Source organism: Carcharodon carcharias, chromosome 10 (assembly GCF_017639515.1).
Source record: "Carcharodon carcharias isolate sCarCar2 chromosome 10, sCarCar2.pri, whole genome shotgun sequence".
NCBI lineage: Eukaryota > Metazoa > Chordata > Chondrichthyes > Lamniformes > Lamnidae > Carcharodon > Carcharodon carcharias.
The window spans coordinates 96512702-96527168 of record NC_054476.1 but is presented as its reverse complement, the minus strand read 5'-3'; the positions used below and the strand labels follow the sequence as shown (position 1 = coordinate 96527168).

At 47.6% G+C, this 14467-nt stretch overlaps 1 protein-coding gene across 1 annotated transcript in view; it reads right to left on the bottom strand.

The window, feature by feature from the left end:
* Positions 1-14467, bottom strand: part of agbl2 (AGBL carboxypeptidase 2) — an 85066-nt gene that overhangs the window by 37917 nt on the left and 32682 nt on the right. The window contains exon 6 of the mRNA XM_041196670.1: positions 2576-3358. Within this exon, the coding sequence (XP_041052604.1) occupies positions 2576-3358 (783 nt within the window). The remainder of the gene's footprint in view (positions 1-2575; positions 3359-14467) is intronic.

Below are 14467 nucleotides of genomic sequence, written 5' to 3'. Positions count from 1 at the left end.
GCCTCTAGCATCTAAGCTTCAAGCTGCTGTCTACAAAGAACTGAAGCTAAGAAAACTCACTTTGAATTTGACTGTTCAGTGTCTCGTGTTGCTTTGCCTGGGTCTTTTAAAATATATATGTCTTACTGTTGCCTTAACAAAAGTATAGCTGGGATTTAGAAGTTATCATTGTAGTATTTTTGTAGATCTATGTGTGTACTTAAATCATTTTTTCTATTAATAAAGACTTAATTTAGTTTTGTAAGAAACCTAGAAGGCTCAGTGGTCTTATTATTATTCAAGGCATGCATCTTGAAATTTGTATCAATTGCAAAACAGTTGTGGCAGTTATTTCAAGCTTCCCTTTGGGATTTGGGCAGGTCAGCAATTACCATCGGCTGTGCCATAATACCTCCCTCTCTCCATTGTCTCCTCCATTTCTCCATTCTCTCCTCCGTCTCTCCATTCCCCATTCGCTCCCCCTCTCCCCCTCTCTCCATTCTCTCCATCCCCCATTCGCTCCCCCTCTCTCCACTCTCTCCATTCCCCATTCGCTCCCCCCTCTCCCCATTCGCTCCCCCCTCTCCCCATTCGCTCCCCCCTCTCCCCATTCGCTCCCCCCTCTCCCCATTCGCTCCCCCCTCTCCCCATTCACTCCTCCCTCTCCCCATTCACTCCCCCTCTCTCCACTCTCTCCATTCCCCATTCTCTCCTCCCTCCCCCCATTCTCTCCTCCCTCTCCCCATTCACTCCTCCCTCTCCCCATTCACTCCCCCCTCTCTCCATTGAATCCACCCTCCCCCATTCACTCTGCCCCCTCCACATTGAATCTATCCTCCCCCATTTACTCCGATCACCATTAACTACTCCCTCCATTCACTTCTCCCACTCTTCCCTGTACTATCCCCATCAACAGTTCTGATGGTTTGAACTTCCAGGTTCTACAACTTGTAGTATCCATCAGTGAGCAATAGAGGGAGGGTTTGCCTTGGTTCAGATTGCCCAGTCTCTTCTCTCTTCATTCAGTCTCTTACCATTCAAATTGGGAAATTACTCACCTCTGCACCATGTTCCTGGTGTGGGAGTTATTCTGCGAACTAACACTCACCTCTCCACCATGTTCCTGGTGTGGGAGTTATTCTGGGAACTAACACTCACCTCTCCACCATGTTCCTGGTGTGAGAGTTACTCTGAGAGCTGACACTTGCTCTGCACCATGTTCCTGGTGTGGGAGTTACTCTGAGAACTGACAGTTGCTCTCCACCATGTTCCTGGTGTGGGAGTTACTCTGAGAGCTAACACTCACCTCTGCACCATGTTCCTGGTATGGGAGTTATTCTGGGAACTAACACTCACCTCTGCACCAAGTTCCTGGTGTGGGAGTTACTCTGGGAGCTGACACTCGCTCTGCACCAAGTTCCTGGTGTGGGAGTTACTCTGGGAGCTGGCACTTGCTCTCCACCATGTTCCTGGTGTGGCAGTTATTCTGTGAGCTGACACTCACCTCTGCACCATGTTCCTGGTGTGGGAGTTATTCAGGGAACTAACGCTCACCTCTGCACCATGTTCCTGGTGTGGGAGTTACTCTGGGAGCTGACACTCGCTCTGCACCATGTTCCTGGTGTGGGAGCTACTCTGGGAGCTGACAATCGCTCTGCACCGTGTTCCTGGTGTGGGAGTTACTCTGGGAGCTGACACTCGCTCTGCACCATGATCCTGGTGTAGGAGTTATTCTGGGAGCTGACAATTGCTCTGCACCATATTCCTGGTGTGGGAGTTACTCTGAGAGCTAACACGCACCTCTCCACCATGTTCCTGTTGTGGGAGTTACTCTGAGACCTAACACTCAACTCTGCACCATGTTCCTGGTGTGGGAGTTACTCTGGGACCTAACACTCAACTCTGCACCATGTTCCTGGTGTGGGAGTTACTCTGGGAGCTGACACTCACCTCTGCACCATGTTCCTGGTGTGGGAGTTACTCTGGGACCTAACACTCAACTCTGCACCATGTTCCTGGTGTGGGAGTTACTCTGAGACCTAACACTCAACTCTGCACCATGTTCCTGGTGTGGGAGTTACTCTGGGACCTAACACTCAACTCTGCACCATGTTCCTGGTGTGGGAGCTACTCTGAGAGCTAACACTCAACTCTGCACCATGTTCCTGGTGTGGGAGTTACACTGGGAGCTGACACTTGCTCTCCACCATGTTCCTGGTGCGGGAGTTACTCTGAGAGCTGACACTCACTCTGCACCATGTACCTGGTGTGGGAGTTACTCTGGGAGCTAACACTCAACTCTGCACCAAGTTCCTGGTGTGGGAGTTACTCTGGGACCTAACACTCAACTCTGCATCATGTTCCTGGTGTGGGAGTTACTCTGGGAGTTGACACTCGCTCTCCACCATGTTCCTGGTGTGAGAGTTACTCTGTGAGCTGACACTCAGCTCTGCACCATGTTCCTGGTGTGGGAGTTACTCTGGGAGCTAACACTCAACTCTGCACCATGTTCCCGGTGTGGGAGTTACTCTGGGAGCTGACACTTGCTCTCCACCATGTTCCTGGTGTGGGAGTTCCTCTGTGAGTTGATACTCACCTCTGCACCATGTTCCTGGTGTGCCAGACACAGGGAAAGGAATCCCTCAGCACGGTCCGGTAGTTTCGGTTCAGATCCTGGCCGCTTAGCGAGCAGCGGTAATTACCCGTAATGACACCGTCTGGATTCAGCATGGGCACCACTTTAAAGATGAACATGTCGCGCAGGAGCTGGGCATCATCAGAGCTGCCCAGGATGTGGTCCAAGAACCCTGTCATTACCCATGATCCATTTGTCTCTCCTGGGTGGACTCTGGCCGTCACCACCACTGCTTTCTTGGCAGCTCCGGTCTCCTGGCTCCTGGACGGGGAGGTGATGGTCAGTACGTGAACTATATTGCCAGCCAGACTGCGACACAACACCCGTAGCTTGCAGTACTGGGATTGGATGGGATCGTTGGCGATGGCTGCTAAGTAACGCTGCAGGTCGGAATAGGTGTATGGATAAGAGTGGGAAAAGTAGCAGGTGTCATTCCTGTGAGGGAACTGGAAGGCCCAGGTGAGTGAGTACAGGCTCCTGCTCTCCTGGCTGAGATTGTTCTTGTAGTAACAAATGTCTTTGCCCATGCGGTACCAGCCCACCTGTCTTTGCTGGGCCTCCAGCTCAGAATACAGCAATGGTTTCAGACCCTGATTATACAGGCTGTTGGACTTCATCAGGTTAACTATGGTAAAGCGGTAGGTGACCCCCGGCCTGGTGTTCTGCACCCGGAAGTAATACCACTGGGTGTGTTTGTCTGTGTAGAGGTCAGTGCGTAGAGTCAGCTCATACTCATAATTGCCTCTGGAACAGAGATACAGGCCATTAGAAAAGCGACCCACTTGCTGGGCAACCGATAGCCGCATTCTGCATCCCCCCCAACTTTCGCCCGGATCGTGTATCTCTCCTATGAGGGTTAAACAGCCTGATCCCAGGGAATGCAAACAAGGGAATGCAAATGATGCTGCCACACTTTGTGATGGATTAGAATGTCAGAGAACCCACAAGCCAGGTATAAAATCCCCATTTCCGATGACCCTTGATTGAATGAGTGGAGAATGGAACGAAGAGGAAAGCAGGAGCAGGAGATGTGATTGTAGTCCGCTTGACAGGATTGGCGGGGGGAGGGGACTCTTGGGCTCAAAGCAGGTTAAGGTGAGTGGAGAGATGGAGGGGGGTTGATATGGAGCAGGGTGCCGGGGGGTGATATAGACCGGGGTGCCAGTGGGGGGGTGATATGGAGCGGGATGACAGTGGATGATATGCAGGTGCGTGTCAGGGGGGTGATATGGAGGTGGCTGCCCGGCAGGTGATATGGAGGTGGGTGCCAGGTGGGTGATATTGAGGTGGGTGCCCGGTGGGTAATATGGAGCAGGGTGCCAGGTTGGTGATATGTATCAGGATGTCAGGGGGAGTATGGAGCAAGATTGAAATGAAGATATAATAATGTTCATAATATTATTGTGATTTATTGTAAAAGTGGCTTAATAGTGGTGTGTGTGTGTGTGTGTGTGTTTGTAATTGAATTGAAGGCAGCTGGTCTGGAAGCTTTGAGTTATCAAACAGAAGCTAGGTTTGAAATTTTAAATATGTAAACATGGAGAAAATTTTAGAGCATGAGGTTTAAGGAAAATTTGCATTTTTAGGTAATTAGATCAGTTTAAATTTCAAAGAGATGTTAGAATGTTATACTTAGTCAAAAGAAGCTAATCCAAACAGTGTGTTTATTTTTCCCAAAGGTTAATGATAAAATTAGTACTATGAAAGATTTATATTATGAGAAATGTAAAGTTCCAAAGACATATTGGAACAATGGAATTTGCATTAAAAAGGGAGAAACATGTATGAAGAAGATGAGACTGTGTGACAGAGAAGAAGGCATCCTAAGATCTAACACAAGTGTGAAAAGCCTCGAGCCTCTGTGCATCAAGTTGCTGTCTACAGGAACCCAAGCTGAGAAAACTCACTTTGAATTTTCCTATCCAGGGTATTGTGTTGCTTTGCCTGGATCTATTTAAATCTATTTGTTTTTTACTGTTGCCTTAACGGAGGTGTAACTAGAAGCCAGGTTAATTAGGGGTTTTAGGAGTTATTATAGTAGTAATTTGTAGACCCATGTATGTGCTTGAAATCTTTTCTTTTGTTAATAAATGTTTAATTCAGTTTTCTAAAAAACTCAGAAGTCATGGTGGTCTTATTAATTCTGACTTCAGGGCACGCTTCTTGAAAAACATACAAATTGCAAAACAGTTGTGACCGGGTGATCAAGTTTCCCTTGTGGATTTGATCTGCCTGGCACACATCATCTGTTTTGTCATAACAGAGTGTGAGGGGTGATATGGAAGGGGCTACCAGAGTGGGTGATATGCAGCAAGAATCCAGTGGGGGTGGTATGGAGCAGGATAACAGGGGTGTGTGATATGGATCAGTACAATGGGGGAGGGATGATATGGAACAGGATATGGATCTGGAGCTGGATAACTGAGGGCATTATATGGAGCAGGATAACAGGGGTGTGTGATATAGAGCAGGTTAATAGGGGTGTGCGATGGGGAGCAGGATAATAGGGGTGTGAGATATGGAGCTGGATACCAGGGGTTTGTGATATGGAGCAGGGTGCCGGGGAGTGTATGGAGCAGGAAACCAGGGGTATGTGATATGGAGCAGGATATCAGTGGTGTGTCATAAAGAGCTAGTTAACAAGGGTTTGTGACATGGAGCAGGATAAAAGGGAGTGATATGGGGCAGGATAACGAGGGGGGGTGGTGTGGTGATATGGAACAGGATAACAGAGAGGGTGATATGCGGCAGGATTACAGGGGTGTGTGACATGGAACAGGATACCAGGGTTGTGCGATGTGGCGCAGAGGACCAGAGTGGGTGATATGGAACAAGATAAAAAGGGTACACGATATGGGGCAGAGCAACAGGGTGTGGGTGATATGGAGCTGGGTAACAGGGATGTGTGACATGGAGCAGGATATTAGGGGTATGGAATATGGGGCAGGACACCAGGGGTGTGATATGGAGCAGACACCAGTGGAGGGAGATTTAGAGCAAGACACCAGTGATTGGTGGGGTGGGGGTATAGGTATAAATGGAGCAGGATATTGTCGGGGGGGGGGGGGGGCGCATTTGGAGCAGGATACCAGAGGTGTGATATGGATCAGAATATCAGAAGGGGTGATATGGAGCAGGTTGCCAGTGGGAGTGATATGGAGCATGATAAAAGAGGGGATGATATGGAACAGGATAACAGGGGTGTATGATATTGAATAGGATACCAGAGGGGATGTGATGTGGACCAGCATAACAGGGGTGTGTGATTTGGGGCAAGATAACAGCGGGTGGTGATTTGGAACAGGATACCGGAGGGGATGATATGGAAGGGGCTACCAGAGGGGGTGATATGCAGCAGGAATCCAGTGGGGGTGGTATGGAGCAGGATAACAGGGGTGTGTGATATGGATCAGTACAATGGGGGAGGGATGATATGGAACAGGATATGGATCTGGAGGTGGATAACTGAGGGCATTATATGGAGTAGGATAACAAGGGGTGTGCGATGGGGAGCAGAATAACAGGGGTGTGAGATATGGAGCTGGATACCAGGGGTTCGTGATATGGAGCAGGATACCAGTGGGGTGGATAAGGAGCATGATACCAGGGGTGTGTGATATGGAGCAGGATAACTGGGGTGTATGATTTAGAGTAGGATACCAGAGGGGGTGATATGGAGCAGGATACCAGTGCGGTTGATATGGAGTAGGATACCGGGGGGTTGATATGGGGCAGGATAACAGCGGTATATGAAATGCAGCAGGAGACCAGTGGGGGTGATATGGAGCAGGATAACAGGGATCTGTGGTATAGAGCAGGACAACAGGGATGTGTGATGTGGAGCAGGACAATGGGGAGGGTATGGAACAGGATACCAGACAGAGTGATCTGGAGCAGGGTAACAGAGGGCATGATATGAAGCAGGATAACAGGGGTGTGCCATATGATGCAGGATAACATAGGTGTGCAATATGGAGCAAGAGAACAGGGGTGTGTGCTTTGCAGCAGAATGGCAGGGGTGTGTGATGTGGAACAGGATACGAGGGGTGAGTGATATGGAGAAGGATACCGGAGTGTGTGATATGGAGCAGCATACAAGAGTGGGTGATATGCAGCGGGAAAACAGTGGCATGTGATATGGAACCGGATATCAGGGGTGTGTGATAAGGATAAGGGTAATGGGTGTGTGTGTTGTGGAGGAGGATACCAGAGGGAATGATATGGAGCAGAATACCTCGGGGGTGATGGGGAGCAGAATAACAGGGGTGTATTATATGGTGCAGGATAATAGGGGTGTACAATATAGAGCAGGATAACAGAGGTGGGAAAAATGGAGCAGGATAATATGGGTGTGTGATATGGAGCAGGATACCAGAGTGGTGATATGGAGCAGGATAATCGGGGTGTGTTATATAACTCAGGTTAATAGGGGTGTGTTATATGGCTCTGGATAACAGGGGTATGTGATATGGAGCTGGACAATGGGAGTGTGCGATATGGAGCAGGATAATAAGGGTGTGCTATATGGAACATGACACCAGAGCGGGGTGATATGGAGCCAGATAACAGAGGTGGGGGTGGGGGGTGGTGTTGCGGGTGGTGATATGGAACAGGATACTGGAGGGTGTCATATGGAGCAGGATAACATGGGTGTATGATACGGAGCAGGATAACAGGGGTGTGTGGTATATAGCAGGATACCAGATGGGGTGATATGGAGCAGGATACCAGAGGGGGTCTGATGTGGACCAGGATACCAGAGAGGATGTGATGTGGAGCAAGGTACCAGAGGAGGTGTGATGTGGAGCAGGATACAGAGGGGATTTGATGTGGAGCAGGATACCACTGGGAGTGATATGGAGCAGGATATCAGGGACTTGTGATATGGAGCAGGGTGCCAGAGGGGTTCTGATATAGAGCAGGGGACCAGGGGTGTGTGATATGGAGGAGGATATCAGAACGGGTGTGATATGGAGCAGGATAACAGGGGTGTCTGATAATGGAGCAGGACAATGGGGCAAGTGTAATATGGAACAGGATACCAGACAGGGTGACATGGAGCAGGATAATGGAGGGCGTCATATGGAGCAGGATAACAGGGGCATGTGATATGGAGCTTGATTCCAGAGGGTGTGATATGGAGCAGTCTAACAGGGTGTATGATATAGAGCAGGATAACTAGGGCTTGTGATATGGAGCAGGATAACAGGTGTGAGATATGAAGCAGGATACCAAAGGGGTTGATATGGAGCATGATTACACAGGTATATGATATGTAGCAGGATACCAGAGTGGGTGTCATATCAAGCAGGATACCAGGAGTGTGTTGCATGGAGGAGTATTCCAGAGAGGATGATATGCAGCAGGAAGCCAGGGGGTGATATGGAGCAGGATAACAGAGGTTTGTGTGTTATCGAGCAGGATATCAGTGGGGATGATATGGAGCAGGATAGCAGAGGTATGTGGTATGGAGCAGGACAACAGGGCTGTGTGATATGGAGCAGGACAATGCGGGAAGCGTGATATGGAACAGGATACCAGACAGGGTGACATGGAGCAGGATAACAGCGGGCGTTGTATGGAGTAGGATAACAGGGGCATGTGATATGGAGCTTGATTCCAGAGTGTGTGATATGGAGCAGGATAAAAAGGGTGTGTAATATGGAGCAGTATAATAGGGTATGTGATATAGAGCAGGATAATAGGGGCATGTGATATGGTGCAAGATAACATGGGTGTGCAACATGGAGCAGGATTACAGTGCTGTGCGATATGGGGCAGGATAACAGGGGTGTGCAATATGGAGCAGGATATCAGAGCATGTGATATGGAGGATAACAGGCGTATGTAATATGGAGCAGGACAACAGTGTGTGTGATATACAGCAGGATGACCAGGGTGTGTGATATGGAGCAGGATAACAGAGGGGGTGATATGGAGCAGGATAACAGGGATGTGAGATATGGAGGAGGATACCAGAAGGGGTGATATGGAGCAGGATAACAGAAGGGGTGATATGGTGCAGGATAACAGGGGTGTGTGATATAGAGCAGGATAACAGGGGTGTGCGAAATGGAGCAGGATAGTAGGGGTGTGCAATATGGAGCAGGATACTAGAGGGGGTTGATACGGAACCGGATAACGGGGGTAACTGGGTGATATGGAGCAGGATAACAGAGGGTGTCATATGGAGCAGGATAACAGGGGCATGTGATATGGTGCTTGATTCCAGAGGGTGCGATATGGAGCAGGATAAAAGGGATATGTGATATGGAGCAGGATAACTAGGGTGTGTGATATGGAGCAGGATAACAGGTGTGTGAGATATGAAGCAGGATACCAGAGGGGTTGATATGGAGCATGATATCATGGGTATATGATTTTTGCAGGATACCAGAGGGGGTGTCATATCAAGCAGGATACCAGAAGTGTGTTATATGGAGGAGTATACCAGAGAGGGTGATATGCAGCAGGAAACCAAGGGGTGATATGGAGCTGGATATCAGTGGGGATGATATGGAGCAGGATAGGAGAGGTATGTGGTATGGAGCAGGACAACAGGGCTGTGTGATATGGAGCAGGACAATGCGGGAAGTGTGATATGGAATAGGATACCAGACAGGGTGACATGGAGCAAGATAACAGTGGCGTTATATGGAGTAGGATAACAGAGGCATGTGACATGGAGCTTGATTCCAGAGTGTGTAATATGGAGCAGGACAAAAGGGGTATGTGATATGGAGTAGGATAACAGGGTGTATGATATGGAGCAGGATAACTAGGGTGTGTGATATGGAGCAGGATAGCATGGGTGTGCGACATGGAATAGGATTACAGTGCTGTGCGATATGGGGCAGGATAACAGGGGTGTGCAATATGGAGCAGGATATCAGAGAGTGTGATATGGAGGATAACAGGCGTATGTAATATGGAGCAGGATAACAGGGTGTGTAATATACAGCAGGATGACCGGGATGTGTGATATGGAGCAGGATATCAGAGGGGGTGATATGGAGCAGGATAATAGGGATGTGAGATCTGGAGGAGGATACCAGAAAGGGTGATATGGAGCAGGATAACAGAAGGGATGATATGGGGCAGAATAATAGGGGTGTGTGTGATATAGCCGGATACCAGAGGGTGTGATATGGAACAGGTTAATGGGAATATGTTATATGGGGCAGAATAACAGAGGGAGTGATATGGAGCAGGATAACAAAGGTATGTGATAATATGGAACAGGATAACGGAGGGGTTGATTTGGTGCAGGATAACAGAGGGGGTGCTATGCATCAGGATAACAGGCATATGTGATATCGAGCAGGATAATGGGCATGTGATATGGAGAAGAAGGACAGGGGTGTGTGATACGGAGCAGGGTACCACAGAGGGTATGATGTGGAGCAGGATACCAGTGGGGGTGATATGAGCAGGATACCAGTGGGGGCGATATGGAGCAGGATAACAGGGGTGTGTGATATGGAGTAGGATAACAGGGATATTTGATATGGAGCAGGATACCAGAGGGGGTGATATGGATTAGTATAAAAGGGGTGTATGATATGGAGCAGGATAACAGAGGGAGTGGCATGGAGCAGGATAACTGAGGTATGTGATAATATGGAATAGGATAACGGAGGGCGTGATTTGGTGCAGGATAACCAAGGGGGTGATATGCAGCAGGATAACAGGCAAATGTGATTTGGAGCAGGATACCAGGGGCATGTGATATACAGCAGGATAACTGGGGTAAGTGATGTGGAGCAGGTTAACAGGGGTGTGTTATATGGTGCAGGATAATAGGGATGTGCGATATAGAGCAGGATAACAGGGGTGGGCAAAATGGAGCAGGATAATATGGGTGTGTGATATGGAGCATGATATCAGAGCAGTAATATGGAGCAGGATAATAGGGGTGTGTTATATAGCTCAGGATAATAGGGATGTGTTATATGGCTCAGGATAACCAGGGCATGCGAGATGGAGCTGGATAACTGAAGTGTGCGATATGGAGCAAGATAAGAGGTGTGTGATATGGGGCAGGATAACAGGGGTGTATGATATGGAGCAGGATACCAGGGGTGTGTGATATGGAGCAAGTAACCAGGGGTGTGTGATATGCAGCAGGATAACTGGGGTAGGTGATATGGCGCAGGACAGCAGAGGCTGTGATTGGGGGCAGGATACCAGGCGTGTGTGATATGGAGTTGGATACCAGAGGGGGTGATATGGAGCAAGATAACAGGCGTATGTGATGCAGAGCAGCATAACAGGTGTGTGTGATATGAAGCAGGTTAACAGGGGTGTGCAACATGGAGCAAGATTACAGGGGTGTACGATGTGGAGCAGGATGATAGGGGATAATTGTGCAAAGATAGGAGTGATATGGAGCAGAATACCTGAATGAATGATATGGAGCAGGATAACAGGGGTGTATGATATGGAGCAGGATAAAAGGCATGTGCGACACGGGGGTGTTGATAATGGATTAGGAGACCAGTAGGGGTGACATGGAACAGGATAACAGGGGTGCGTGATATGGAGCAGGAGACCATCGAGGTTGATATGGAGCAGGCTAAAAGCAGTGTGTGATATGGAGCAGGATACCAGTGGGGTTGTTATGGAGCTGGATACCATGGGTATCTGATTTCGATCAGGATATTAGAGGTCGTGATATGGAGAAGGTTTCCAGAGGGGGTGATATGAAGTGGGATAACAAAGGGGGTGATATGGAGCAGGATATCAGGAATGTGTGATATGGAGCAGGATAACAGGGATGTGCGATGTGAAGCAGGATAATATGGGTGTGTGATATAGAGCAGGATAACAGGCGTGTGTGATATGGAGCAGGATAATTGGAGCTTGATAGAAAGGCATGGCGATAATCATGGTAGATTTTTATTTACCCAAAAACTGGAAGTGTCAGATGGGCAAAGATAGCCTAGTTGAGGAGCGCATTGATTGTTTCTGGGATAGTTTCTTAGAATAGCATATTCTGGAGCCAACCAGGGAGCAGGCTATACTGGACCTGGTATTGTGCAATGTGATGGGAGTATTTAATGACCTCATATTGAAGGCACCCCTAGGCAGCAGTGACGACAAAATGATTGAATTTTACATTCAGTATGAGGGAGAGAGGAGTGGGTCTGAGACTGTTTTTAAACTTATTAAGGGTAATTATGAAGGCTTGAAAGCTGAGCTGGCTAAAATTAATTGACAAATTAGGTTAAAGGATAGGTCAATGGAGATGCAGTGGCTAATACTTGAAAGCATATTTCAGAATGCAGAGAATAGATACATTCCAACGAATAAGAAGAAGTCCAAGGGACAGACACACCATCTGCGGTTAACTAGAAAGTTTAAAGCTAGTATCAAACTTGAAGAAAAATCATATCATTGTGCAAAGATAGTTGGAAGACCAGAAGATAAGGAACAGAAAAGAATGACTGAAAGATTAATAAGGAGGGAAAATTAGGTATGAGAGAAAGCTACCCAGAAATAAAAACAGATAGTAAGAGTTTTTATAAATATTTTAAAAAGGAAACGAGTTAACAAAATGAAAGTGAGTCTGGAGAATTGATAATAGAAAACAAGGAAATGGAAGATGAATCTTTGCAATAGAGGATACAAGTAACGTCCAAAAAGCAGCTATAGACCAGGGAATGGAAGTGGGGAAGGAAGTCAGGAAAATTACAATCACCAGAGAAGTGGTACTAAGTAAATTGTTGGAGCTGCGGGCTGACAAGTGCCCGGGTCCTAATGGACTTCATCCTAGGGTCTTTAAAGAAATGGCCAGTGTGATAATTGATGCATTGGTTTTAATTTTCCAAAACTGCCTAGATTCAGGGAAGATCCCATTAGATTGGAAGATTGCAAATGTAACTCCATTATTCAAAAAGGGGGGGAGACAGAAAGTGGGAAACTACAAGCCAGTTAGTTTAACATTTGTCACAGGGAAAGTGTTAGAAGCTATTATTAAAGAAGCTATAGCAGGGAATTTGGATAAGTTCAAGGTAATCAGGCAGAGTCAACATGGTTTTGTGAAAGGGAAATCATGTTTAACTTATTGGAGTTCTTTGAGGAAGTAACGTGTGCTGTGGATAAAGGGGAACCAGTGGATGTACTGTACTTAGATTTCCAGAAGGCATTTGATAAAGTGCCACATCAAAGGTTATTGCAGAAAATAAAAGCTCATGGTGTAGAGGGTAACATATTGGCATGGATAGAAGGTTGGCTGGCTAACAGAAAGTGGAGAGTAGGCATAAATGGGTCTTTATCAGGTTGGCAAGATGTATCAAGTGCTGGGACCTCAACTGTTCGCATTTTATATAAATGACTTGGATGAGAGGATGGATGTGATGGTTGCCAAATTTGCTGATGACACAAAGATAGGTAGGAAAGTAAGTTGTGAAGAGGACAAAAGGAGGCTATACAAACATATAGATAGGTTAAGTGAGTGGGCAACGATCTGGCAAGTGGAGTGCAATGTACGAAATTTTAAAATTGTCCATTTTGGCAGGAAGAATATAAGAAAAGCATATTATCTAAATGGTGAGAGATTGCAGAGCTTTGGGTGTCCTAGTGCATCAATCACAAAAGGCTAATATGCAGGTCGCTAGACATGTAATCCAGAGACCCAGGGTAATGCTCTGGGAACCCAGGTTCGAATCCCGCTATAGCAGATGGTGGAATTTGAATTCAATAAAAAGATCTGGGATTAAAAGTCCATGAAACCATTGTCGATAGTTGTAAAAACCCATGTGGTTCACTAATGTCCTTGAGGGAAAGAAGTCTCTCACCCTTACCTGGTCTGGCCTATGTGACTCTAGACCCCAAAGCAATGTGGTTGACTCTTAAATGCCCTCTGAAATGGCCCAGCAAGCCACTCAGTTGTGTCAAACTGCTACAAAGTTGCAAAAAAGGAATGAAACTGGAAGGACTACCCGGCATCGACCGAGGCTCCGGAAACGACAACAGTAATCACAGCCCTGTTGATCCTGAAACGTCCTCCTTACTAACATCTAGGGGCTAGTGCCAAAATTGGGAGAGCTGTCTCCCAGACTAGTCAAGCAACAACCTGATATAGTCATCCTCACGGAATCATACCTCAGAGATAATGTCCCAGACACCACCATCACCATCCCTGGGTATGTCCTGTCCGACTGGCAGGACAGACCCAGCAGAGGTGGCGGCACAGTGGTATACAGTCGGGAAGGAGTTGCCCTGGGAGTCCTCAAAATCAACTCCGGACCACATGATGTCTCATGGCATCAGGTCAAACATGGGCAAGGAAACCTCCTGCTGATTACTACTTACCGCCCTCCCTCAGCTGATGAATCAGTGCTCCTTCATGTCGAACACCACTTGGAGGAAGCACTGAGGATAGCAAGGGTGCAGAATGTACTCTGGGTGGACGACTTCAATGTCCATCCCAAGAGTGGCTCGGTAGCACCACTACTGACTGAGCTGGCTGAGTCCTAAAGGACATGGCTGCTAGAATGGGTCTGCGGCAGGTGGCAAGGGAACCAACAAGAGGGAAAAACATACTTGATCTCATCCTCACCAACCTGCCTGCCGCAGATGCATCTGTCCATACAGTATCGGTAGGAGCGACCACCGCACAGTAATTGTGGAGACGAAGTCCTGCCTTCACATTGAGGATACCCTCCATCATGTTGTGTGGCACTACCACCGTGCTAAACGGGATAGATTTCGAACAGATCTAGCAACTCAAGGCTGGGCCACCATGAGGTGCTGTGAGCCATCAGCAGCAGCAGAATTGAACTTGAACACAATCTATAACCTAATGGCCCGGCATATCCCCTCTCTACCATTACCATTACCAGGGGATCA